Below are 26,035 nucleotides of genomic sequence, written 5' to 3'. Positions count from 1 at the left end.
TGGGATTTCCATGCTCTCACTCCCAGCTGAGCTGCCCAAATATCACTCCATAAGCAATGAAAGCAGTGCTTTAACCATGCAAAGAACCCACAAGGACCAGGCTTCTGGCTCAGGCAAGACCCCAAAAAAAGGTGGGGGTAAAAGGCAGACTTTATCCTCCTTATCCTGGAGGATGACAAAAATAATAACAGTAATAATAATTATTATTATTATTCTGTTGTCCTTTCCTTCTTGTCCCCCTGCCTGTTCAGGCAGAGACTGTATTGTGCATACAAAACTCCCAGCATAACAAAGTCTTGGATCCTATTTAGAGACTGTACAATTCCAGGAAAAATAACAGATTATATCAGACCCAGAATATACTCCTTAACAAATAATACCACTTCAAAAAGAAAAAAAATCAGATTTAACCATAACACAAGAGATTAGGTATATCCAGCAGCTTCTCTACACTGCCACAATTTGAAATCCAATATTCTTTGCCCAGCAAAGGAGTTCTGAGGTCAGGTTTTGTGATACTTCCAGCAGCAATATGGGATGCTGTGCATGGAAATGTGGATTTGCCACCACAACCCAGGCAGAGAAGTGCTACATTCAGGAGTGGTTTTCAGAAACTGCTATGGAATAATTCTTTTATTTCTTCTAATAAACCAGGTTTTAATTCATTGTAGTATCAGGAACTGTAGTATCCAGATTTGATAACCCAGAATTTACAGATTCAGAGGCAACAACCTTAGTTACATCCACAGAACAAATGAGGTTGTACAGGCACAGACCAGCTGAGCTTGGCTTGAAATGTTTGATGCCCTTGGAGAATTCTTTATCAAGAATGTCCCCATTGACTAAGCTGTCTGGGGTAAATTGGTCTCATTCTTCACCTTCTGCAATGAAAAACCAGAGTGTGCCACCCAAAAGCTGCTGCCATTCACCCACCTCTTCATCCCACACCTCAAAATCATCACCAACAAACAAAACTCAGAATAACTAAATGTGAACTGACCAAATCTTCCAGCAGCCTTGATCCAATGAAAACCACACCCATTATCCCAGGATAGACACCATTACTGACAAATACAGTATTTTTTTTTTTTTTTTGCCTACACCATGCCTTGGGTTCTCCTCTCCCAGTAAGGCCCAAAGGAACAGCAGTAACTTGTTTTTTTAAGAATTGGTTCCACAAAATCCCCTCACAGTGATGGAACAAGCTAACTAAAGTCAAACATTTGACCTCTTTCAAAAGCAGAATTTAACCCTTAAAAAATATAAAGTTATTTAAAGGTCAGTATTTACAAAGCATAAATCCCTAAAAGTAAAATACATAAATCTCAGGCAGAATTTTGGAGTTTTTCTGTGACTGTGGTTGTAAGAACTGGAGTTTAATGGTAACAGAACAACAAAAATATCACATGAAAGTGTGTGTAAATGACAGTCTTGCCTATACAAAGCCACAATTTCATCAGTGTGAGGAGGCTCATTTATTTCACTTCTCTTACAGGCACTCAATGTGTGGATCTGCCCAAAGATCAGGGTCAGAATTCCCCCTATTTTGCTGAACTGGAAATGAAAATCCAAAAAACATCCATCCTTTTTCTTGTCCACATCAAATGTTTCTTTGCTTTGTGCTTGCACCAAACACAAGGTTGTGACTCAGGTGGAATTACACATTAGGGAGCCACAGGGTCACCAGACCAATGTCAGATGCCTCATCCAAGCTGAAAAATGTAAAGTTTAATCTGTAGTATCTCTGGAATGAAGCTGCCCAAACAGAAGGAGGACACACACTTTGAGGTTTTCCAAACATTCCCAAAATTGGACAGGATCTGCCTGGGTGCAGAATGGGTAATCCTGGCTAAGAATCCAGCTCTTATCCCATTCAGGGATGGAGCACAAGATCATTGAGATTTGTTTAACTTTCCTTCTGGTACCAGAAAAGGCTGATTTCAAAACAGAACACAGAAAACACACAATGCACATGAAATCCCCCTTTCTGAAAAAAAGGCATATCTAATATTCATCTTGCCATATTCTTGCATATTTTGCATTATTTTTCTGTACATGTTCAGGCAGAAAACTTAAATCTTGCAATGTGCCAAATCTTAAGAGTCCAGACACTTCCAAGAAGGTGAATTTTCAAAGTTCCAGCTCTAAATGTGCATGGATGAGGCTGTGTCTGCTCCTTGAAGGATGTAAAGGAACACCACCATGTGACAAAATACAGTTAATTAAACAAAACCTTATCAAGGATGATTGTAATGAACCCAGTTTGTCTCTTCTGCATCACAACAGCAATTAGAGATCATAGAATCATAAAATCATGGAATGGTTGGGGTTGGAAGGGACCTCAAACCCCATCCAGTGCCACCCCTGCTATGGCAGGGACACCTTCCACTGTGCCAGGCTGCTCCAGCCCCAGTGTCCAACCTGGCCTTGGGCACTGCCAGGGATCCAGGGGCAGCCCCAGCTGCTCTGGGCACCCTGTGCCAGGGCCTGCCCACCCTCCCAGGGATGAATTTTTTCCTAATATCTTCACCTAAATTTCCTCTGGTCCAATTTGGAGCTATTCCCCTTGTCCTGTCACTGCAGTTCCCGATGAATTGTCCCTCTCTGGATTCCCTGTAGCCCCTTCAGACCCTGGAGGGTGCTGTGAAGCCTCCACAAAACCTTTTTTTCCCCAAGCTGAAAAATCCCAACCCTCTCATCCTGTCTCCATAGGTGCTCCAGTCTCTCTTATCAACTCTGGACTTGTTTCCATGTCCTTCTCAAGCTGGGGGCACCAGAGCTGTGACCAGTGCAGACAGAACAGCCCACCACACCAAAGAGGCTTTCCCACATCCCCTGCACCACTTTAATCCCTTTTTTATTTTAAAGAATGCAGCTATGTCCACTTTTAAAGCCGAAATGACCCGAGCATCCATGGCTGCTTTCCAAAGAATGTGTTTAGACCACAGCAGGCCCTAATGACATAAACAGAAATCAGAAGGATTTGAAGTGGAGTTGGCCAGCTTTCCTACCCCAAACACAGCATTAAAGTAATTGCCTTCCTCACACCCTTTTTCAATAAAACAGCAACTTTGGGGTGATGCTCTGCTGAGAACAGGCTCCTGCAATTCCCTTGAACACACCATTACAGAGATTTTTATGCAGCTCTCTTGCTGTAATAAGATACTTTCATACCCAGCCTTGCCCTCTCCCACTAACTCCTGTGGTTACAAAAACCTTCTTTGGGCACCAGTTTTGGCAGAAAGCATGGAACTGAGTTATTCTTTATGTTATTTCTGTTGCTGTGGGCATTTAAACAGCATGAAGAGGTACTAAATCCCCTTCAATGTTTTCAAGTCTTACCAGTTGTAACTAATATTGAGGCAAAACCTCAATTTTTTGAGGGGAGGTGGATTTGTTTTTCTGCTCTTTCCATAAAAATAACTGAGGACCAGAAGGCTGTGGAAGTGCTGGGTCTGGAAAACCTGCAGAGGGGGAGAGAACGAGCTCTCCCACTACTGCAACTCATCCTAGTAACTAAACATGACCCAAAAACAACACAGAGGGATAGAGAGAGAGAGAGATTCTTTCATTCACTGAGTTTTACAGAAAAAGGGAGTTGTTTAAAATAATATTTCATTTTTATTCTATGCTTCAGTTAAAAATAAGTTGTACAGTGGAGCTTTTTCTAGAGAGAGCTGCTGACTGGTAGAAGGCAGCCAGCTGAGGAGAAGCTCCATTAAAGAAGTTGCAGAAAATATAACTTAAAAAAACCCAAAAAACAGACAGAAAGGCAGTCAGAAAGAATGAAAAGAGTCCTTAAAAGTCATCCAATGACACCTTCCACTGTCCCAGGCTGCTCCAAGCCCCAGTGTCCAACCTGGCCTTGGGCACTGCCAGGGATCCAGGGGCAGCCCCAGCTGCTCTGGGCACCCTGTGCCAGGGCCTGCCCACCCTCACAGGAAGGAATTTCTTCCCAGTATTCAACCTAAATTTCCTCTCTTTCAGCCTGAATGAATTCCTATCACTCCAGTTCCTGAGAAATTTGTGTGCAATACCCCAAAATTACTTGTTCTCTGCAACAGCCGCATCTGCCAGGTCCCACAGGTTCCATAAAGAAGGATAAGAAAACCACAGCAATAATATTAATAATAATAGTCACAATACAATAAAAGCAAACACTTCCTTCTGAAACACAGCAAACCAATGCTGGTTTTAAGGTGTTTTAAATGTTGCAATGAATATATGTAAAAGATGCTTGTTTGGATCTGAATTTTTGCATTATGTTCATTTTCCTTCTGCAGTTGAATTTAATATTTGTCACTGCATGTTGTGGAGCAGAATCAGGGACATAGAAATACAGTAGTTTTCAAGGAGGTACATTTTATCAAACACACCAAATATTAAAGGATTATCAAAGAGGGTTAATTTTAGAAAAAGTTATCTTTGAAATATCCACGTGCTTCAGAGCAGATCACACAGGTGTCAGCAACAAAGACTGCAGGGCTGACTCAGACAACAGCATGTAAATATTGAGGAACAAAAAAGGCCTTGTTGGGCAGTAGCAGAGTTTATAAACATGCAAGAAAAGCTGTGGCATGTGTACATATTCACTAATTTTATGGCTCTCCAAACATCTGAGGACTCACAATAAACAGGAAACTAACCTTGATGTGAGCTGCTGGATCGGGGACAGTCTGAATCATGTCCTTTAACAGGCCAACGTGTTTACCAGGAGCTCAGATCCCCAGGCAGCTGCATAACCAGAGAAACAAAAGGCATATCATTATACTTTAAATGTTTATTTTCAATAGAAATATCTTTTTATAGACTGATAAGCATCTTTCCTTCCCCAGACCTCCTCGAGACTCAGCACAGCTGAAGCTCTAAGACACTTCTGCCTCCATAGGGTCTGTTGAGGATTTATTTCCTACAGGAGAAAACACTCAGCCCTGAAATTTTCATGGAAAAATGGTCTTTATTTGCATGAAGTACAGTTTTCCCAAAATAAGAACTTGGGACATGCTCTGCCCTGCCCAGCCCCATTATTCACCCAAGATATCAGAGATTTCCACAAGCAATTCTTCCCAATTTAGAAACACACAGCAGGACTGGGACAGATCTGCAGCTGATAGAAAAAAAGCACCATTTCACTGAAGCTGTGCCCGTTTACAAGAGCTGCAAATCTGGTCCAGACCCTCAATTAACAGCACTTCAGAGCAGGGATGTTCTGGAATCCCTTATCCATGTCCAGTAATCGAGTGCAGAGGGGCTGGGGCAGGTGGGGTGCATTTGTCTGCATGTGTAGGGGGTGGAAAACCATGAAAGCTCTTTGAAATAACAACAGTTTTTAATGTAAATAATGTGCAGTACTGCTCAGTAACTTGAACACCAAATAACTGCTAATAAATTGGGATAAATAAATCAAAAAATTAGAAAATGTGGAAAAATGTGGGAACACGAACATCATTTAAAGTAATCTTGTCTTTTTCTCTGTTCTCCCTTAAAAAACTGGAAATTCCCATTTTTCACACAAGAGGTTTCCTTCTGCCCATGATCTTGAACTCAGCTTTTAAAGCAGCAAGGCACACTCAGGGTAATTTACTGTAATTTTCCTCAGCATCAACTTTTTTAAAATTTCATTATCTGCTCTCACATTTACACTAGCTTGAACATCAAATTGCATTTTTACCTATTGATTTAGGTAAATATTGCCTGGCTAACACTGAGCTGCAGCCTGCCCCAGAGACACTGAAGTGAGGGAACCATCTATGAACTATTCAAGCCTAATTTGCATAAATTGCACTAAACAGTGCAATTAAAGGTATCACCATTTAGATCTTTGTACACCTCCCCCTTACTACTACTTAAAAAAGCCAACTTCCCCCCACTTCAAATCCATGAAAATAAATGAATTCATTTGAAGGCCTATTAAAAAAATCCCTGAAAAAGCCGAATTCCCACTTTGTCCACTTTTCCCAGCTATCTGTGGATGATCAAATGGGATATTGATGTCATGGTTTTAAAGGAAGATTTTTCTTTCCACAGAACTTCAAAAGCAAGAGATGCTTTTTCAGTAAAAGCAAAATTCCACCAGCAACTTTGTTCAGATTGAAGTCAGACAGAAACACCAACAGCACTGATGTGCTTTTAATTCCCTCCCTTCCCCAGTAAATCCATGCCTGCCACATCCTCACTGGATTTATGGGATTCATATTTTAAGCTTTCGAAACATCACACACAGGATCTGGAAACTGCGAAGTTTCACATAAACTGGACAGAAGAGTATTTTGAATCCAGTGTTAGATCATGCTCTCAGTGTTTTTATACTCCCAGCACTGTGATGCCACAACTGCACCTCGCCCCCAGTTACAGAAGCCCACCCAGGAAAGAGGATTTGTGCCACACCCAGATTTATTTTGGTCTCTCAAAGCCTTTTCTCAACTTCCAACAGCACCTAAGCTTAGAAAATATATCCTGAGCTCCGTCCCCAAAAATGCCCTGTGTCACTCAAACCAGATCTTTCTCTCAGAGCTCAGTCTTGAAGCTCTCAGAGTTAAAGAGAAGGTGTTTGAGCTATTCCAGGCCACTCATTTCACATCTTTTCCCCAAAAAGATGGATCCTTTCTGGAAGAGAAGACGACAGAGAACATTTGCAAACCAGTTGCCAACTCTGCACCACAAGGAATGGGAATCAAAGACAAGCAAATGTTGTCATATGTGAGATGGAAAAATGAGTATGCAACTGTTCTGGACATTTGACTTTTCCCTTGTACTGTTATGAACTTAAAAGTGGGAATTCTGCTTTAAACTCAACCTTTGGCAGTGTATTCTTCTTTCTCACCTGGATATTCCAGTCTTGCTACTCTAAAGTAGGACAAGTCTGCAAAATAAACAATTTTTGTCTTTTCACCTCTGGAAATCATGGCTAGGAAAAAAAAAAAAAAGCTGTGATAGCTTTCCTTGCTCGTTCCAAACAGAAATACAATTTTGATTATTTCAGCTCCACCTTTACAGGCTGGAATTGGAAGCTTCCAGACATTTGGTATTAACTTGCTGAAGCAGATGGTATCTATTGCCAGACCCTCCGCCACCCCCACCCCAAATTTCATGCTGGTCATGTCTGTGCTTGATGGTCTGTGACAGGCTCTGCTTGTGGCTACAGGGTTTGCCCTGCATCCCCTAAATTAGCAGCACTCTAAGGAAAGAGCCAAAACTGACACTAAAACCTGGTTTAGCAAGACATCTCTTTCCAGGAAACTGAAACAAGGCCATTACAACACAAACTGAAAGTTAAACACTTGCTTAACAGCCTTCCTGATTTAGGGTTATCCTGAAAGAATATCCTGGACATTCTGCTTATCCTGGATAACCCTCTGAGCAACTTGGGATAGTGGAAGGTGTCCCTGCACATGACAGGGTAGAATGAGTTGATGCCTTCCAACCCAAACCACTCTGTGATCCTATAGAAGGATAAATTTGTAGCTACAGAGCAGGTTTTCTTACACCTCCTTGCATCCTGAGTCAAGACTAGCATTTCCTAATCCAGCTTTAGCAGCACAGGTTTTTGGGACTGGTTTCCACCCCTTGTCACATCCAAAGTGTCACACAGAAGGATGGCACTAGTGAGAAGTAGCAATACTTGAGGCAGGAGATGTGAATTCCCCTTTGATGCTCAGGACAGATTCGAGACATGTAAATACACCAAGGGGTTGGGGAATCATGTACAGATCTACAGCTCACCAAATGTGATTGCATTGTTCTTTCTTTTCTGTAGATGTATTAAGAGGATCAAACTTTTTGATGGACACATATTGCCAAATTACTGAGGCTGAACATCCCCTTTACACAGGGTCTGAATATAAACCTCTCTCATGCATTCTCTCACCTTAGGTGCATTTTCAGTAACTTGGCATGCTGTGCTCACCTAAAAACCCCAGCAGGTTCCTCCTGATGTGTCCTAAACCCTGCACCAAAGGGTTGCAGTGCAGCGTGACCGGGCAGTGAGCGAGGCTGACAGAAAAGGGCTCCAGGCCAAACTCCAGCATCACAACACCCACGAGGAGCAGAGCGGGGCTGCAGCAAACAGAAACACGGCCTGTGCTGCTCTGTGCCAGGAATGAACGTGGCCCAAATCACAAACAACAGGATCACTGAGGCTGGAAAAGCCCTGCAAGGTCTTTGAGGACAAGCTGTGCCCGATGCCCATCTTATCCCAGAGCTCTGAGTGCCACCTCCAGGCATTCCTCGGACACCTGCAGGGATGGGCACTCCAAAGCTCCCTGGGCAGCCCCTTCCAGGGTCTGACCATCCCTTCCATGGAGAAACTCCTCCTGGTGTCCAAGCTGAGCCTCCCCTGGCCCAGCCTGAGGCTGCTTCCTCTTGTCCTGTCCGTGTTCCTGAGGAGCAGAGCCCGACCCTGCTCTGGCTGAACCCTCCTGTCAGGGAGTGGTAGAGGCTCCCAGGAGCCTCTTTTTATCCTCTTTAGCCTTTTTTCTCCAAGCTAAAAGTACTTTTCTGCACAGGAGTCCTGGGTTACAAGCTGTGCCTGGGGGTGTGTTCAATTTCCATCTGTCAGAGGCAGCTCTCTGCTGTTCATGGGGCAGTTTTTTCTTCCTCTCTCCCACAGCCAATCCTCCCTCCAGGAGATCTCTGCTGTCCATGGCCACTGAGTGTCCCTGCAGGGCTGATTAAATTCCAGCATCCCATGGGGAGATGCTGCGCCCAGGGCAGGAGCCAAGCATTCCTACCTGGATACAATCTGAGCCTGGAACAGCGCAGCAGCCTTTGCCCACTGCATTCCCAGAGGAGCAGCTTTCTCCTGCCCTGCATTCCCAGAGGAAGAGCAGGCCCATCTCCAGCAGCCCTGGAGCTGCAGAGGAAAACTGCAGCCTTGTGCAGGATCCCTGCTCCAGCAGAAGCACAGCTGGCACTGCAGGAGGGCTGAGCCCCCATGGGATGGGACTGTGCCACCACCCTGACCCACAGGGGGACAGGGCATGCTCTGACTCTGGCAGTGTTTGTTTGTATTACTGCATTGTTTAATTTTATTTTTATTTTCTTTCCTAATAAATAACTGTCATTCCTACTCCCATATCTTTGCCTGAGAGCCTTGTCATTTCAAAGCTATAATAATTCAGAGGGAGGGAGGTTTACATTTTCATATCATGGGATGCTCCTGACTTCTTTAGCAGACACCTGTCTTTTCAAACCAAGACAACAGGGAATATTAGTCAGAATACAGCCACAGTTGTAGCAAATTCTGTCTGATGAAGAGCTGTTTAATCAACGGCAAAGGAGGTACCAGAATGGCAGGGTCTGACTCGTGGTGCACTGAAAGCAAGGACAATATGAAATGGTGATCCAAGCACAGACTGCCTGGGAGACACAGCTCTGCCTGCAGGCTCTCTCCAAGGAATCCTGTGTCCCTGCTGCCTGAGATGTGGATATCAGACAGGAGAAGAGCTCTGAATGCCACTGACAGGATAATTAAACACAAAGCCCCCTCTGCTGTGCCAGGCACCCAGCACTGGCACACACACACACACACACAGGGGTGCTCACTCTGGTGTGGTGAATAACCACACTGGCATCACACCAAACTTCTCCCAGCATGACTCGGGATGTTTACCATTACTCACAGGAGGTGAATCCCTGAGCAACTATGCAGAATATCCCAAGTCAGTGCCAGCAGGACTTTCAGACCCCCTCACTGTCATGCAACTGGACTGGTCACATATTTTTAAAGAACTGATGTTTTTCAGCTGTTGGAAAAATTTTGAGACGTCCCTTGCTGGATTGTTACGCCAGGAAATCTCTTTTCGTGTGCCTGGGTCCCACCAGCACTGGTCAAACAGTGTGTACCAGAGAGAAAGGCTGGGATATTCCAGAGGCAGAGCACTATAAACCTGCTCTCAGTAATGTGCAGAAACAGCACAAGCTCCTGTTGCTGCAAGTTAGAGCTACACTTCTTAGGCAGACAAATATGCTACATGTGATTTTCAGCCTTTCTGGACCCCTGAAATAATTCCAGTTATGATGAGAGCCCTCGTGTAGCAAATTTAAGCCAAATTTAGGCTTGCTGCACTTTAGAAGCAGCCTACACATCCAAGGATGCACTGAGAGAAAACTAGAGTGCACTTATCCCCCTGTGCTTCTGCTTTATGCATACCACAGGGCTTTACTGAAATTATTACATTGTTATTAATTCTTTTGAATGAAGTCCTTTAACAGGAGCAAGAAGTAAGAGGTGAAATCCTCATCCACTGAAATAAACTGAACCAAGCCCAGAAAGTCACCCACCCTGCCTTTCTTGATGTGGGCAAAACTCAGGAGAAGAAGATCCTTACAAGCCTGCAATCTGGGAACTGCTAAGCAAACAAAATAACTTTCCTGCCCAGCATGGTACTGTAAGTTTGTGCCTTCCCTTGTCTAGTATTTCCAGGTTTAGAAGAAGGTGCTGCAGCTCCTGCTGCCAGCTGGGGCTTGCCAAGGAGCCAAGGGGTGCCCCAGAGGGGGCTGAGGCAGCCCCAGCCCCTCTGTGCCTGCAGGATTCCATAGATTTCTGGAGAAAATGGCTCCAAGTGCAGACCCTAACAGTGTCCAGTGAAGAAAAGCCACAGAAATGTTTATAATTCACATTTGTAAAGTAGATAAGTGTGATACACCACAACTCTTCCAATGGCAGGAAGGTATGATACAGCAGAGCTGCATGACATGAGCTCAAAGCTTTTATGTTTAACTTGTGGTTGGGTATAACCACTTCAGTTTTTGGTTTTTTTTTTATTTCTTGTTTCACTGTAACCTCTGAGTGTTTTAACAGCCTCAACAATAAAATCTTGAGGAAAGATCAAGAAATGCACCCTCAAGAAATGCTACTGCCAAGGCTGTTCATGTGCAATCAGTATTTGCTGTTAGGGTAAGATTTGATTGCAGGTGAATACCACAACTAAAACAAGAGTAAAGGACAAGAAAACCAAAATACAAAAAGATGTGCCAAGCCAGGAGGTTTCTTTGACTTTCCATTCTCAGTGATAACTTTTTGTACTCACCCGGATCTTGCAGGACAGAGCCCACTGGTTGTGTTGTGCATGGTCTGATGTGCTTAGTTTTTTAAGAGAAATTTAAATAGAAGTATAACTCATTGACAATTTTCAAATGACATCTCCTGATAGTCTGGATGATGGATTTTTTTTTTTATTACATGGCATTATTTGATTTAAAAGAAAAGTCAGTGGGAGAAATAAAAGCTGAGTGGGGGTGGTCTCAATTCTGGCAACAAAAAAAAAAGTGCCAGATTCTTCACTTTCAAGAAACAACTCCAGAAGTTAATATTGGACTCATGTAACAGTTTGAGCCTAAAGATCATCCAGTGCCAGCCCTGCCATGGCAGGGACACCTTCCACTGTGCCAGGCTGCTCCAAGCCCCAGTGTCCAACCTGGCCTTGGGCACTGCCAGGGATCCAGGGGCAGCCCCAGCTGCTCTGGGCACCCTGTGCCAGGGCCTGCCCACCCTCACAGGAAGGATTTTTTCCTGATATCCCATCTAACCCCACTCTCTGGCAATGGGAAGCCATTCCCTGCGTCCTGTCCCCCTGTGTCCTTGTGAGAAGTCCCTCTGCAGCTGTCCTGGAGCTCCTTTAGGCACTGAAAGGTGCTCTTAAGCTTGCCGTGGAGTTTTCCCTTCTCCAGGCTGAACAGCCTCAATTTTCTCAGTGTGTCTTCATAGGAGAGATTCTGAATCTCCTTTTTCTTTCTTTTTTCTTTCTTAATTTTTTTCTTTTTTTTTCTGGAAATAAAGAAAACTCCCCCACCCAGCCCTCCTGCTGAAAAGCCTTGTGAGGATTTGCTTTCATGGCCGTGCTGACATGTTCTCTCCCTCACTCAAGGTCAACACTGTTTCTGTCACTCAGGTCAAGAATATTGGTCTAACTGGCAGCAAACCCCCCTTCTGATGGGATTCCCTTCCAGCTGGAATGCAGAGAGTCCTGGTGGCTCTGGAGACCTTCAGGACAAGGCAGGAGGAGCAGTCCCAGCTCAGGGCTGCAGGTAAGACCTGCTTGAGCAAGTCAGAAACTGAGGGGGGACAAGCCACTGCCAGCACCTGCTGGAAAAGCACACATGGCCAGGGTTTAGCTGGCTCTGGACTCACAGCACTACTCCATGCCCCTAAATCTGTGGGGACAAAGGGATGCAGCAATCTGAGAACGTCTCTGCCATCTGTGTCTATGTCTGACCCTCCTGGAGTTCGACACTGAACACGGATTTTCTTCTGAGTACGTTTCTCTTGGAAGGGTCAGTTCTCCTACAGAAATTCCCTCTCCTCCCACTTGAAGGATGGAGAAGGCACATGTCTCTGCTGCCACCCAAAAGTGTCTGTGCAGCTACTGCTTATCTCACATTCCAGCCCATGATCTCAGGGGAGGATATGGCCCTAAATTAGCTCATTTACAGTAGGAACTTTAAACTACAGCCAAAAATATTTGGTTTTATTAGTACTCCCTATATAGTACGCCACTGACCAATAACTTGTTTTATTTATTTTTCTGGCGAATTACCATGTTCTTATTCAAAGCCATAATGAGGATTATATATCAATGTGGAATGCAGAGCAGCCATTCCTGAAACTCCCAACTGCATATAAAAGAGGTTGGAATTCCCCAAACACTATCTCTTCAGCCCAGGCCACTTACAAATGTGGTTAACATGAATGAAGTAATATCTTCAGAAAGGAAAGAGACTTTTGAGTCATGTCTGACACATTTAACTGCACCAACCACTTTCCGCAGCTCAAGATTTTGACTGTGTGTCTTAATTCCAGGCCAGGGGTGTTTGATAATGATTACTCCCTGATGCTTATCCTGTTGCAGGATACTTGGACACACACATGGGATGCCAAGGGGAGAGCTAAGGCAGGAATTCAAGACTTTGTACCCTTCCAAGTGCAAAATCACAGAGGTCACCAGCAAAGTTCTGAGATCCAGTCAAATTTCCCACCTTTCTGTCCCATGCTAGAGCTGCCCTGGCAGATTTCTGTGTTTGATTATTCAAACTCAGCTCAAGTTCCAGCTCAGCTGAAGGTGTGCACCAGTCAGACCATGGAGTAAGCACCACGTTATTCCTGAGTGCAGGTTGTAATTATGGATCTCAGTTCTCTACAGAAATACGACTTTGCACAGAAAAATATTTCATTGTCGAAAAGCAGGATGACATCAGGAGAGATATATAGTGACAAAGAGCAGTTTCTAATTAACATTCATTCCACTGGTGAAAGCCCAAGCCTGTTTCAAACATTTTAACTGGTGTTGCACTTAAAATCACATCTGAGGAAAGATACACAAACTGTTTGCAAAATAATGAATGACTAATTACCTTGAGGTAAGGAAAACTCATACTTCCTTTTGAAAGATAAAAGCAAATAAACATGTTTTAGAAACTGAAACAACAAGATCCAGTTCAATAATAACAAATTACATATGGACTCATGGAATCACAGAATGGTTGGGGTTAGAAGGGATCTGTAAAATCATCCTGTTCCAACTCCCTGCCATGGCAGGGACACCTTCCACTGTGCCAGGCTGCTCCAGCCCCAGTGTCCAAGCTGGCCTTGGGCACTGCCAGGGATCCAGGGGCAGCCACAGCTGCTCTGGCAATTCCATCCCAGCCCTGCCCACCCTGCCAGGGAAGGATTTTTTTCCCAACATCCCACCTGAACTTGTAATTTTTCAGTTCAAAGCCATTCCCTGTGTGCTGTCCCTGCATCCCCTGGAAATTGTCTCTCTCCAGCTTTCCTGGGGCTCCTGCAGGCCCTGCAAGGCCACCCTGAGCTCAGCCCAAAGCTTCTCCTGTGCAGGTGAACAATGCCAGCTGTGCCAGCCTTTCCTGCCAGCAGAGCTGCTCCATCCCTCTGCTCATCCTGGAGCCTCCTCTGGGCTCTCTGCAGCAGCTCCAGCTCCTCCTGTGCTGGGGCAGGCCTGGGGCAGCTCTCAGGTGGGCTCTCTTATCACCATCCCATGCTGGGTGTTATCAGCTCCTTCAACCTTCCTTGCCTTGTGCTTCTTGGACTTTAGGGCCATTTTTTAAAGAAAGATTGCTGGATTGGCCGACACAGGCATTGTGCACTCACATCTGATTCCTGAATTTTCCATACCAGGAAGGTTCCTCTGTGAACCCAAACCACAGCTGATGTACAGAAGATTGGACTGGATCCTCTAGGGGCTCTCTAGCTGTCAGATACCACTGCCTCTAGTTTTAATTTTGTTCACAGAAGATCTGTTTCTAATAATCCCGTGGAAAATGGGAGTACAGAATCAGGACAACTTTCTCAGCACACGCAGCAATTCATATTTTCAACCACATTTAAGCATGGAGTACAAACTGATGGCACAGACTTAATAAGCAAACAGTAGTAATTATAAAATGTCATGAATAACTGTGTGAACACCTCACAGCTTTTTCAAGGATAATTACTTGACTAAATCTGCATAACCAGAAATTACATACACCATGCACTTTCAGTAATTGCTGAGTACATTAGACCTGTATATTATTTGCTGCAGATCATCCAACAGTTCTGTCAAACCCAGGAAAGTCCTGAACTGTAACACTGTAACATGAAAAACAATATCTAAAAACTGGAGAATCTTCAATTCATTTTAGGAAGACTTAAAGTATAATGACAGTTTAGAAATACATGAGGAAGAAAAAAAAATAGTTAACATTTTCTCTGCTTTCAATAAATTTCTTCAGTTGTCATATTCAAGAAACGTATATGTTGTTCAGGAACAGAATGTACTGGCACTGAATCTGTTGCATGCAAGCACTCACTTTTAGGGATGCAACAAATGTTTCTGTAATCTGCCCTGGAAAGTTGTCCTTCTTTTTCTCTCCCCTGGTTTCTGCGGATGCTTCTCATTCTAATGAGGAAAATCACTGTTTTAATGAGAAAAAAAATATATATGTATATATATTTTTTCCCTGTGCTTATGGAGTAGCTTCTGTTGGTCCAGGGGCTGCAAAGAGCAGAGCCTGTCCTGGGGGAGTCATCCATGAGGCAGCTCCAGTGAACACCTTGGAATCTATCCCAAGAAAAGCCCATTTCTGGAAGCATTCATGACCAGGGGCTTAGAGAAATCTGGGCTATAAAAAATGTCCCTGCCCATGGTAGGGGTTGGAACAGGGTGATCTTTAAGGTCCCTTCCAACCCACACCTTTCCAAGATTCCATGATAAACTGATGTAGTTTTCCAGCCTCGACCTGCACACCCCAGCCATGACCTAAAAAAAAAAGGAGTGTGGAAATTGTCCAGGGAGAGTGAAAATTGTCCCATATGAGGAAGCTTAACCAAGAAGATGGCTGGCACTGATGCCTTCTAAAGGCAGACCTAGAGCAGAGTTAAAGAATAAAGCAGGGATTTATTAAAAGGATCTCCTCCATGGACCCACCCTGGGCAGCACCAGAGCCCAGCCAGGGCTGCACCCAAGATGAACCCAAATGGTCCCAAAATGCACGAGCACTGCCGGGGTCTCTCCCTGGGCTCAGCTCTGCTCCATGTGCACATTGCAGTTCAGTGTCCAATCCCAGCTGCAGCCCCTGCAGTCCCATCCTGCTTGTTTTTCTCTCTGCAGCCCACGGGGTTTGTGCTCCTGGGCTGAGATTTGGATCATTTGTCCTTGGTGCCCAGCTGGAGCAGGAATTGTTTTGTCTCCCTGCTCTGTGCACAGAGCTCACCGTCCCCTCATATGAAGCTCAGCCCCACACACTAAAGCAGCACAGAATGTGAAAAACAGAAAAGCTCAAACCTGAGGCATCAGCACAGCTAAGGACACTCAGTGGGACAAGACTGGGCTGAGGTGTCCCCCAGCACAGCTCTGCTTCCGAAGGCGTTTGTGGCACCTGCTTCCCTTCTCCAGGCAGGTCTGAGTGTCCCCTGCACTGGCAGAAGGACAGGGATGGTTTGTGGGATATCAGGAGGGATTTAAAGTCCTCCATGGAAGGATAAACAAGAAAGAAGTGAGAAAGGTCCTTCACAATTTCTCTGCAGGGTTCTTGTGTCGTTTTGAAGCTCCACCCTTCACAAGGAACATTAACACAAGCAGCATGATTGGCAACACCATTTTTTTTTCTTAAAGTATTCTTAAGACGAAGTGTAAATATTTGTGGTGATCCTTCTTCAGAATATTAGTAAATACAGCCAGCTTCCAGTGGAAATAATCATCTGACCACAGAACAAAACTAAACACCCTCTGAGGTTCTTCAGAGTAATCCTCCTTTCTGCTACTAAATGCTTTTTTACTCCTTTTGTACATCTTTGGCACAAAATACTTTTCTTTTTTTTTTTTAATTTATCTTTCTACTTGTGGTACTTTCAGTTCTGATGTTGGAAAGCAGAAGGAAAAAAAAACCAACAGAACAGCTGTATAAACACAAGGTATTTAAGAAATTAGTGACTTCCATTAAGTGTTGACCTGCACTGCAAAAACTGTTCAAATATACAGATCAGAAAGACTGGCACCTCCACTGCAGCTTGAGTCTCACTTTATCAATAAAAATGTTAATGCATTACCAAAATAGAAATAGGCCACATCCTTAGCAAGAAAGAACCTTGGAAGGATATAAGTCATCCCCAATAATGCTTTGATTTGTGACCCTCACAGATTTGTTTTTATTTTTCTTTATTTCAAATGCATTTGAAGAATGTCTATAAATAACTTATACTGACTGAATGCATAATTTTAGGCTCATTTTTTCAGCATCTGGATTTTGAAGTACTTTGTTAGATGAAACAAGGACCTGTCATCAGTGAAACTGTAAAGTCTAGTGTTTAGAAAAATAATATTTTAAGGATCTAAATGCATTTGCTAATAGTGAGTGTAATGCAGTAGTATTAAATTTATAATACACTGCTGAACCTGAAAAGCAAGTTTTTAAGCAAAAATGCGAGTTTGACTTAGAAATTCAAATAAACAAATTTCACATGGAAAAAACCCCCTCATTACTTCCATATATATGGCAAGGGAAATGCCTTTGTTCCTCCTCAGACACTAAAAACAGAAGGGAGAGGAATGTATTTAGTTCACCCAACCTGAATTGACAGCAGGCAAAAAAACTGCAGCAAAAAAATGGCAGCAAAACCAGCATGTGTATAAGTGAAAAAGAAATATTAACAATTCTATTAACTATAATTACTATATTTATGTTTTATTTCCAGTTGGAGGAGAAAAATAATTCCAGGGTTAAGGCAGGTTTCAGTCCCCCTTTTCCAGGAGAGCCTGGGAAGGCCCCAGCATGGAAAAGAAATATAGATACAACCTCTTTGGAAGCAGTTCCCTCAAAACAAATGGGAATAGTTGTAATGTCTAAATACATGGAGTCATCACAGAATCCCAGAATGGTTTGGGCTGGAAGGACCTTAAAGTTCATCCAGTTCCACACCTTCCACTGTCCCAGGCTGCTCCAAGCCCTGTCCAGCCTGGCCTTGGGCACTTCCAGGAATGGAATATCCACAGCTTCTCCAACTTCTTTCTCTGTGCAAGAATGAACAGAACTTCAAGGAAAAGGCTGCAGTTTCCTTCTTGCTTAACTTGAATTCAAAATCAGGGTTTAATGGAACAAATACTATCCAGACTTTCCATAGATGTAATAGGAAGCTCAGGAATGGGATACAGGAGGGTTTTCTTAAGCAGTGGGGCCTTTTATATTTAGTTATTCTGTAATTAGTTGTTTTTATTGACATACGGCCTACAGATGGGCTGATCCACTGCTGCAGAAACAGGGCCAGAGTTTGTGATCTTGCTCCATTTGTGACAATAAATGCCTTCCACGAGGGCTCCCAAAAACACCCAACCAGCACAGGGCTCCATCCCACTGCTGTCAAAGAGCAAAACTAGCACAGATTTCTGCCACAAAGGCTCAAGCTCCAACCACTGCTCGGGCACACACACGTGTTTCACCCACTTCTGAAGGGATCCATGCCTGGAAAGAAGCAGCAATTCTTCCAGCCAGGAGTTGTGCTGCAGAAAATCACTAATTCCCAGGACCAGAAGAAATAGAGGGTGTTTTTAGAGGCAGGAATAATTCCAATTGTTCCTTTAGCAGAAGAAACCAAATTAATGCCTTGCCCCATGAGACTGGTGTATTTGGGATGGTATTTGAGGGCTGTGACACTGAGGGAATTTTGCCACAGGAATATAAAACACTGCACCCCAAGCTGGCCATCCATCCTTTCATTTGGTCCAGCCATATACTGGATTCCTTGTCACAAGGGGCCCAACCAAAAAATGTTTAGATTCTTCCAGTACTTTCATAATCAACATGTTTCCTTTGTTCTCTCCCTCCAAAGCAACAGATCCCAGCTCAAATTCTCCTGCTAAAATATTATTAGACATAGACACATAATAATGTTGAGATTTCATGGTGGTTCTAAACCTGACTGCAGAGCCTGAGTTTAGAAAAGATTTTATGTACTTCCATGCATTTTTGTTGTGTTTCAGCCTCTCTTCCCCAAAGATACAATTGTAAGCAAGATCAATCAGTATCTTTTAATGCTACAAGTAATTCCCATTCTTTTTTCCTGTTGCCCTCACTTGGATATTTTCCCAGTTCCCACTACACCTAGGAAGGCATTTCCCCAGTTCCCATTATTACCTAGGAACAGCTCTCCTCTTCTTTTTTTTCTTTTTTTTTTCTTTTTTTCACTTTTGATGTCTAAAACATTCTCAATTTCCAGGTCTCACTGGAATGATTCACCCAAACTGCAATGTTTCACCCAAAAATGATTCAGCATTTTTTTTATTCCAAAAGGCTTCATGTTGGAATCTAAGCTCTTACAAACCCACACCTTCTGTGCTCATTCCAACAATGGTAGTGATAGAAAAAGGGGGAATGGCTTCAAGCTGACAGACAGGGGGGTTAGATGGGTAATTAGGAAGAAATTCCTCCCTGGGAGGGTGGGGAGACCCTGGAACAGAATCCCAAGGCCAGGTTGGACACTGGGGCTTGGAGCAGCCTGGGACAAGGGAAGGTGTCCCTGCCATGGCAGGGGTGGCACTGGATGATTTTTAAGGTCTCTTCCAACCCAAACCTTTCCATGATTCTGTGATGATTCTATGAATTACACCACTGCTCTGGCCACCTGTTCCAGCTGTGGCCACCCTTTTAGAGCAATCTGGTTTTTATTCTTAATCCTAGTCACAGTTTCCACTGTTTTAAGTTAAACTGCAATTCTTTGGACTTTGCTGCACTCCTCTGAGAGAAGTGTAGCTCTGTCTTCTCTGCACTTCCCATTACATAGCCAGGGGTGGTAATAATAGTAACTTTTTGTCTATTCTGCAATCTTTGGACTTTCTTCATTTATGCTTTTGACCTTTTTCCTCAGTGCTACAACCTGACTGTTGTAGCAGTTGAGTACAGCTAAAGAAGAGATTGCATGTCCCTCTCTGTGGGTACATCTGCATGTGTGTGGTGTTACAAGTGAAGACATTATTTTAAGAGCATATGAACCATTAAAATATGTAATTAGGCTATGTTCCATTTCTGAGGGCCAAACAGTCATTGTAGGTATCTTGCATTGGCTACAGTTTAAAATATATTTTTGCTACCCACCAGGACATTTAAAAAAAAAAACAATTGGCATGTGGCCATGGTGGCCTCATCAATTCTTCACACCACTGACGTGACATGTCAGAACTAATGTATGATCACAGCTTTAGCAGGATTCAAAGCCCTGGTGCAGCTCTAACACTTCATTTTGGGTTCCCTGAAGTTATTGATTATTATAAAAACTCAGGTATGTCAGTATTAAAGACTTTTTATTAGGTATGTTAGCATGTAGATTAAGATTTATGTTTTCTGTAACATCAGTCTTGCTGTCCCTTAAACAAATGTAACCCTAAAAGAAGGAATAAAGCAAGCTCCAAGTTCAAAGAATTTAACTCAGTGATGTAAAATATTTCCTTTAAATGCAGGAACATTTATGTTCCAGGTGTGTATAAAAGTCAATCCCCAATCTGAACCAGCAGTGGCTACCTTTTCAGTAGAAATAAAACAGTAAATTATTGTCCTCACCACTCCAAGCTTTGACTTTGTGCTAATGAAACAGAGTTGGGATGATAAGAACAGATCAGTGCTGTCACTTCCACTCACTGCCCGATGATTGCAGTTGCAATGTGGCATAATTTTGCAACAAAGCAACTTGGAAGTTCACTTTTAAGAGTGTTTCCACAATGGGTTGTGTATAATTCATGTGCTTCATCTTCAAGCAGCTCACACCTGACAGAATTGTTTGAGCAGGTACCTGACTCAGTCTCAGACATTACAGATCCTCCATTAATTCCATCTTGCTGCTCCCAACATCCTTTTCCCCCCTCTCCTCACAGAAAGGCAGGAGGAGACGAGCTGGCGTTTCCAGAATTGCACAAAGCACATTTTGACAATCTTCATCCCACTTCTGAGGCCTGGAGGGCAGCTGGGGACCACAAAAAAAAAACCCCTCAGGGAGACCATGCTCACCATCCACAGAAAAATAACATGCTCCAAATATCCTCCCTTTTGCACTGGCTACAGAGGGAGTTTACTGGAGATAAAACACCCTGCACAGCAGTCCTGGGAGTAAGCAGGCCATGCAGTCAGGGGGCAAGGAACAATTAGGCCACGTTTATATTTGTGAAACAATTAGTCATTAATTAGGCCGGCTTCACATTTGGAGAAGGGGAATAGCTTTAATTAGAGTGGAATTACATCCCTCTGACAGACTTCAGAGGGAACTCTAATGGCAGGATGCAAACTATAAAGTCTGCCAGGCTTTTACAGCATTTAATGGCTTATGGAGCATATTGGAAGTATACAGTCCTTCCAGTGTGTATAACAACCATCTGCCACAAAACCCCACGGCCCTGCCAGGATCACAGCTACTAAATGGGGGGAGAAAAAGAATTTTAAAACAGTAACCAAATCCCCAGCTTGGATCAAGCATCTTCATAGCTGCATTTGGGCAGCTTCTCTCCCTAATCTAGAAGCCTCTCTCCCCGTGGAATTCTTGCCACGGAATATGAAGAAAAAATGAAGTGGGATTTAAGGAGATAAATATTGAATGTATAGATACAAAGTACACTCTCTCCCTCTCTCCTCTCCAGTCATGCTGTTAACTAGAGGAAGGGTCTGCACATGAACTTTCAGCCCTAAGTAAAATGAATTTAATTGATGCCTTCTGTTCCTCACACTGGGGCTGAAAATGGGCACTGGCCCCAACATAGAAGTTTCTTGGGAGCTGCAATTGTTCTGCAGCTTAGTTTGCATTGCCTTAGCTTAAAACCCCTTCCATGGGGATAAACAGCAAATCTTCCATTGCAAACTGTGGGATCACTCCTGTAGAGTCCAAGGAATTCTTTCTGGAGTTTGGCTTTGAGGCAGGACAATCCAACCAAAGATATTTACCTAAAAAATACAAGCACACTCCCATCCCCTGGAATCAAAAATAAGCAAGATGAAAGCAGATGATGTTAAAATCCTAGCAGAGACTAGAATGGATGCATCCTGTTTCCCGGGTATTTCTACCATGGAGCTGCAGACTTTTCCACCCTATGATTAAAGGCTTTATTAAAAAAAAAAACAAAAACAAAACACCAAACCCACAAAACAAACAAAAACAAAAAACCAAACAAAAACCAACCAACCAACCAAACAAACAAACAAAACCCCTACTACTCTAAGTGTTTTAAAGCACAATTGTGGATACCCACAGTGTCTGTGAAACAAATGAAAGGGATTTAAAAATAATAATTTGGGCTTAGGAGCAAGAACTCTTTACAAAGAACTCCTTACACTTGTAAATACTCCCTTTTCTCATCTCAGCTATGGAAAAATGGGACACTTGTGGTAACTGAGTGTCAAAGTATTCAGAACTACAGGTTTGGAGCAAGACCTGGGGTACCATAAGCTTGTTGGAAACCAGCACAGCCAAAAAGCTCCTCCTGCACACACTCATACAAATTAACAGGTAATCAGTGCACCCAGCATGCAAAGATGTTATTTTCCATAACCACTGGGGGAAAAAAACCACTCTGGGAGTAATTTCATAGCCAGATTCCCTGCTCATCCCACATTCCCTCAGGACACATTCCCTCTAACACAGTCATCAGGTAAAAGGCAAATAGAAGAAAAAAGCAATGTACAGGCAAGGACACAGTTTGTTTCTGAGATGCTGCTTTCCATGGGAAAGAATAAGAGATAATGGCAAAGAAAAGCAGAATAAAACATTGCTTGTTATGTCAGAAGATCAAGAAGGACAACTAATATCCTGCTTTGTGCCAGTCTTCAGTTTACTGCAGCCTTGGGAATAAAGTAACACAGCCAACACAGTCTGGGATGCTCAGGTTGCCCAAAGGTTATTATGACCACTATGACCTTTTAAATCCTCTCTGATCTTGGAATATTTTATGGCAGGCCCAGGTTAGGTGGTCATTTTAACCCAAATTATTTTTTCATCTGATGATTTTTTTTATATTGTGGTTGCATTTTGCACTTTTATGGCACAATTCTCCTCAACTTTACCACCATCACCTGCATGTCTTGATGTACCACCTACATTTCTGGAAAATTAAGCACAGTATATAATTTTGTTGAGAACACTCTATAACAGTCATTCAGTTACTGAGAATGTTCTCAATTATATTTTGTTATTGTTGAATGAAATGAAAGAGAGGCATTCTCTAATCAGCTTTAGTTTCCAAGAAAACAGTATCTACCAGTTATTCCACTTCAGCATTGGTGAGACAGCAAGGAAAGACAAAGATAATATCAATATTATATTGATTTTTTTAGTATAATACTGGTTGCATGAGGGTCTGAGGAACCTGGTCTAGTGAAGGTGTCCCTGGCCTTGGCAGGGGGGTGGAACTGGATGATGTTTAAGGTCCTTCCAACCCAAACCTTTCCAAAATTCCATGATTCACCAGCGTGGCAGAGGCTCCACGAGGCACTGTCTGGAGCTGGCTCCCTTGTACACTGAGGTCTTGCATTGCTGAGACCTGTCTGGACAACTTCTCCATGGTACAAACCCAGAACGTTGTCACAAAGTCCAGACAAATTTATGCTGGGAGAGTGAATTTCCTCCCTTGAAATTCCTCTCCTCACATTTCCCTCTGCTCAAGTCTTTATCTCTTCTGCTCGTCTTGGGGAAGCCACAGGAATGAAAAAAAAAAAAAAATGGGAGACGTTGTCAGGAGCAGGACTGGACTGTTAATCAGGAAAATAAATGAACCTATAAAACTCATATAACCTCACAGAATATAAAGTAAAATTGGCCTGGTGGTGACAGCTTAATTCTAACCACTCTCTGCCAAATTTTTGCTCTGGGTATGAATACACAGGTTGTCCAAAAGAGCAGCAAATGCCCCTTCTTTCCTAATGCTGAGACACTTCTTTCAATGCACATAGTTCAAGATAAATCAGATGTTAAAGGAGATATTTATGATTTCCAGGACTCAATAAACTGCATTTACACTTACAGTACATTGGCTCTTTCGGGGCTGAAAAGACCATAAGACCTCATGTATAGTTGTATAAATAAATGAATATATGAAATTTAGTAACAGGAACTCTTCTGACTCATAGGAGTCTTTGGAAAAATCCTCGCTAATCTATTAATAATAAAGAATCTGTAATGCTAAAATTGCAAACCCCAGCACGTCCCCTGTTCTTAGCATACCAGAGAGACTTTTTTCTGGTAACAGTAGCATATTCAAGACAGCACAGGCTTGACACAAGCCTTGTTCAAATTCTGAAGCCGGATACCTGGAATTAAGAGCATTCCCATGCAAGATATTGGATATTCAGCAAAATTCTCAGCTCGGTGTAAAAAGCAAATATTTTTAAATGAGATAAGTAGGAAAGTGCCCAGTGCAATCAATCAGTGTAGAGCTCTCAGCCTTACTGGGACGGGTATCAAATTGTGTTCCTTTTTTCCATGTCTTTCATAAGAAGGGTCATTCTTGTGTCCTTCATAAGGACATGGAACTGTTGGAACAAGTCCCAGAAAGGGCCATGAGGTTGATAAAGGGTTGATAAGGAGCACCTCCCCTATGGAGACAGGGTGGGGAAGTTGGGGCTGCTCATCCTGGAGAAGAGAAGGTTTTGTGGAGACCTCAGAGCAACTTCCAGGGTCTGAAGGGGCTACAGGGAATCCAGAGAGGGAGAATTCATCAGGAACTGGAGTGGCAGGACAAGGGGAAATGGCTTCAGACTGAAAGAGGGGAAATTTGGGTCAGATATTGGAAGAAATTCTTTACTATGAGGGTGGGCAGGCCCTGGCACAGGGTGCCCAGAGCAGCTGGGGCTGCCCCTGGATCCCTGGCAGTGCCCAAGGCCAGGTTGGACACTGGGGCTTGGAGCAGCCTGGCACAGTGGAAGGTGTCCCTGCCATGGCAGGGGTAGGATGAGATGGTCTGTAAGGTTCCTTCCAACTCAAACCATTCCATGATCCTCGAGTTCTTCCTGTGTCTAAATTAGAAATTTCGAGTACAACAAACATGCATTAAAGTCACTGGGATTACATGTCGAGGCTTCTTTTATAGGCACTGTCTTTGGGGGATCTGAAATTTTGATTATTCATCACAATTCTGCTGATTCCTAAAGTCAATTACATCCAAGTAACTCAGCAGCATTTCCCAGAGCTCTGCACCCCACAAGGCTCTGCCTGTCACTCTTTCACTTAACTTGCACAGAAAACATAGATTATTTCCTACTTTCTGCCTGGTCTCCATCCTGAGCACTGATGTGATCTTTCCTCATATTTCCAGGTTCCTAAACTGGACAAATAACACAACTGAAAACATGCATATACTATTTCATCAACCAGTAAAGTCACAGTGCTGTGACTAGGAGGCCTAAATTCCTTTCTTCCATTCTTTGTTAGTTTTGTGTCTGTTTTATTTTTTATACAGTGCTTCAGGCACCACTCAAGAAATGATAATCTCCCCACACTGAGACACAGCACAGTAAACAAAGCGAGGTGGAGAAGATCCCTTCAGCAAGGGGAACACAAGGGTTCCATTTTTAGCTTCATTCTTCAAGGAATGAGACTTGAGACACCACACTGTGCACAAAGGAGTGCTCCTTGACCTTTTCTTCCATCAACTTAGGAATCATTGCCTGGTTTTGCCCAAATTTAACAGGGTTTAATAGACTTGAAAAGATTATATTCCATCAAGATTGAGGGAGCAAAAATCTACGTGAGGCAAGGAAACAGAGTTGGTGCCCTACTGAGGGGCAAGCTGAAAAGCAGCACATCAGAAAATCCACACAGGACAGCACTGCTGAAAGGGGCTGATTGCTTTTGCAGCTAAAAAACCACTACAAAACATGGATTTGCCCATGTGAACAAAACCCTTTCTGTGCCCACAGTGCTGCCCATCAGCAAGGACAGACACTTCCTCAGTGACAAGTTCCTGCCACCCTCTGAGCCCCTCCACCACGTGCTGGGGCTGTCACCAGCAGGTTCAGCTGAAATTTACCTGGGCAAGGCAAGGACTTAAGCAGGACAAGAGGAAAAGCCCTCAAGTTGCACCAGCAGAGGGTTTAGATTGGATATTAGGAAATAAAATTCTTCGCTGAAAAGGTGGTCAGGTATGGGAACAGGATGGTGGAAAACCATCCCTGGAAGTGTTCAGCAAGGTAGTGGAGGTGGCACTTGGCTTTGTGGTGCTGGGTTAGCAGCTGGACTTGATCTTTAGAATCATAGGATAATTAAGATCTTTAGAATCATAGGATAATTAAGGCTGGATAAGAACCAACCTTATCCAACCTTAATTATCCTATTATTCTAAGGCTGATAGATCAATAAAGCTGGATCTTAAACGAATTCCTGCTCCAGCCTCTCTGTTACTTTAGTGTGAGGTGATATTAATGGCTTTAAGCTGACAGAGAGTAGGGTTAGTTTGGATATTAGGAAAAAATTGTTCCCTGTGAGGGTGAGGAGGCACAAGGTGCCCAGAGCAGCTGTGGCTGCCCCTGGATCCCTGAAAAGTGTCCCAGTCCAGGTTGGACACTGGGGCTTGGAACA

At 43.3% G+C, this 26,035-nt stretch overlaps 1 protein-coding gene across 14 annotated transcripts in view; it reads right to left on the bottom strand.

Annotated features, from left to right (window-relative positions):
- Positions 1–26,035, bottom strand: part of ERG (ETS transcription factor ERG) — a 147,346-nt gene that overhangs the window by 96,788 nt on the left and 24,523 nt on the right. For 7 of the 14 annotated variants that reach the window (XM_064406400.1, XM_064406392.1, XM_064406387.1 and 4 more), the window contains one exon: positions 4,647–4,734. The exons of the other annotated variants lie outside the window; for them this stretch is intronic. In XM_064406400.1, coding sequence (XP_064262470.1) covers positions 4,647–4,685 — 39 coding nt within the window. In that variant the 5' untranslated portion in view covers positions 4,686–4,734. The remainder of the gene's footprint in view (positions 1–4,646; positions 4,735–26,035) is intronic. 14 annotated transcript variants of the gene reach the window in all.

The sequence above is a fragment of the Passer domesticus genome, chromosome 2, assembly GCF_036417665.1.
Source record: "Passer domesticus isolate bPasDom1 chromosome 2, bPasDom1.hap1, whole genome shotgun sequence".
Classification (NCBI taxonomy): Eukaryota; Metazoa; Chordata; class Aves; order Passeriformes; family Passeridae; genus Passer; species Passer domesticus.
Note: the sequence above shows the minus strand (reverse complement) of the source record. Positions and strands in the feature narration are given on the sequence as shown.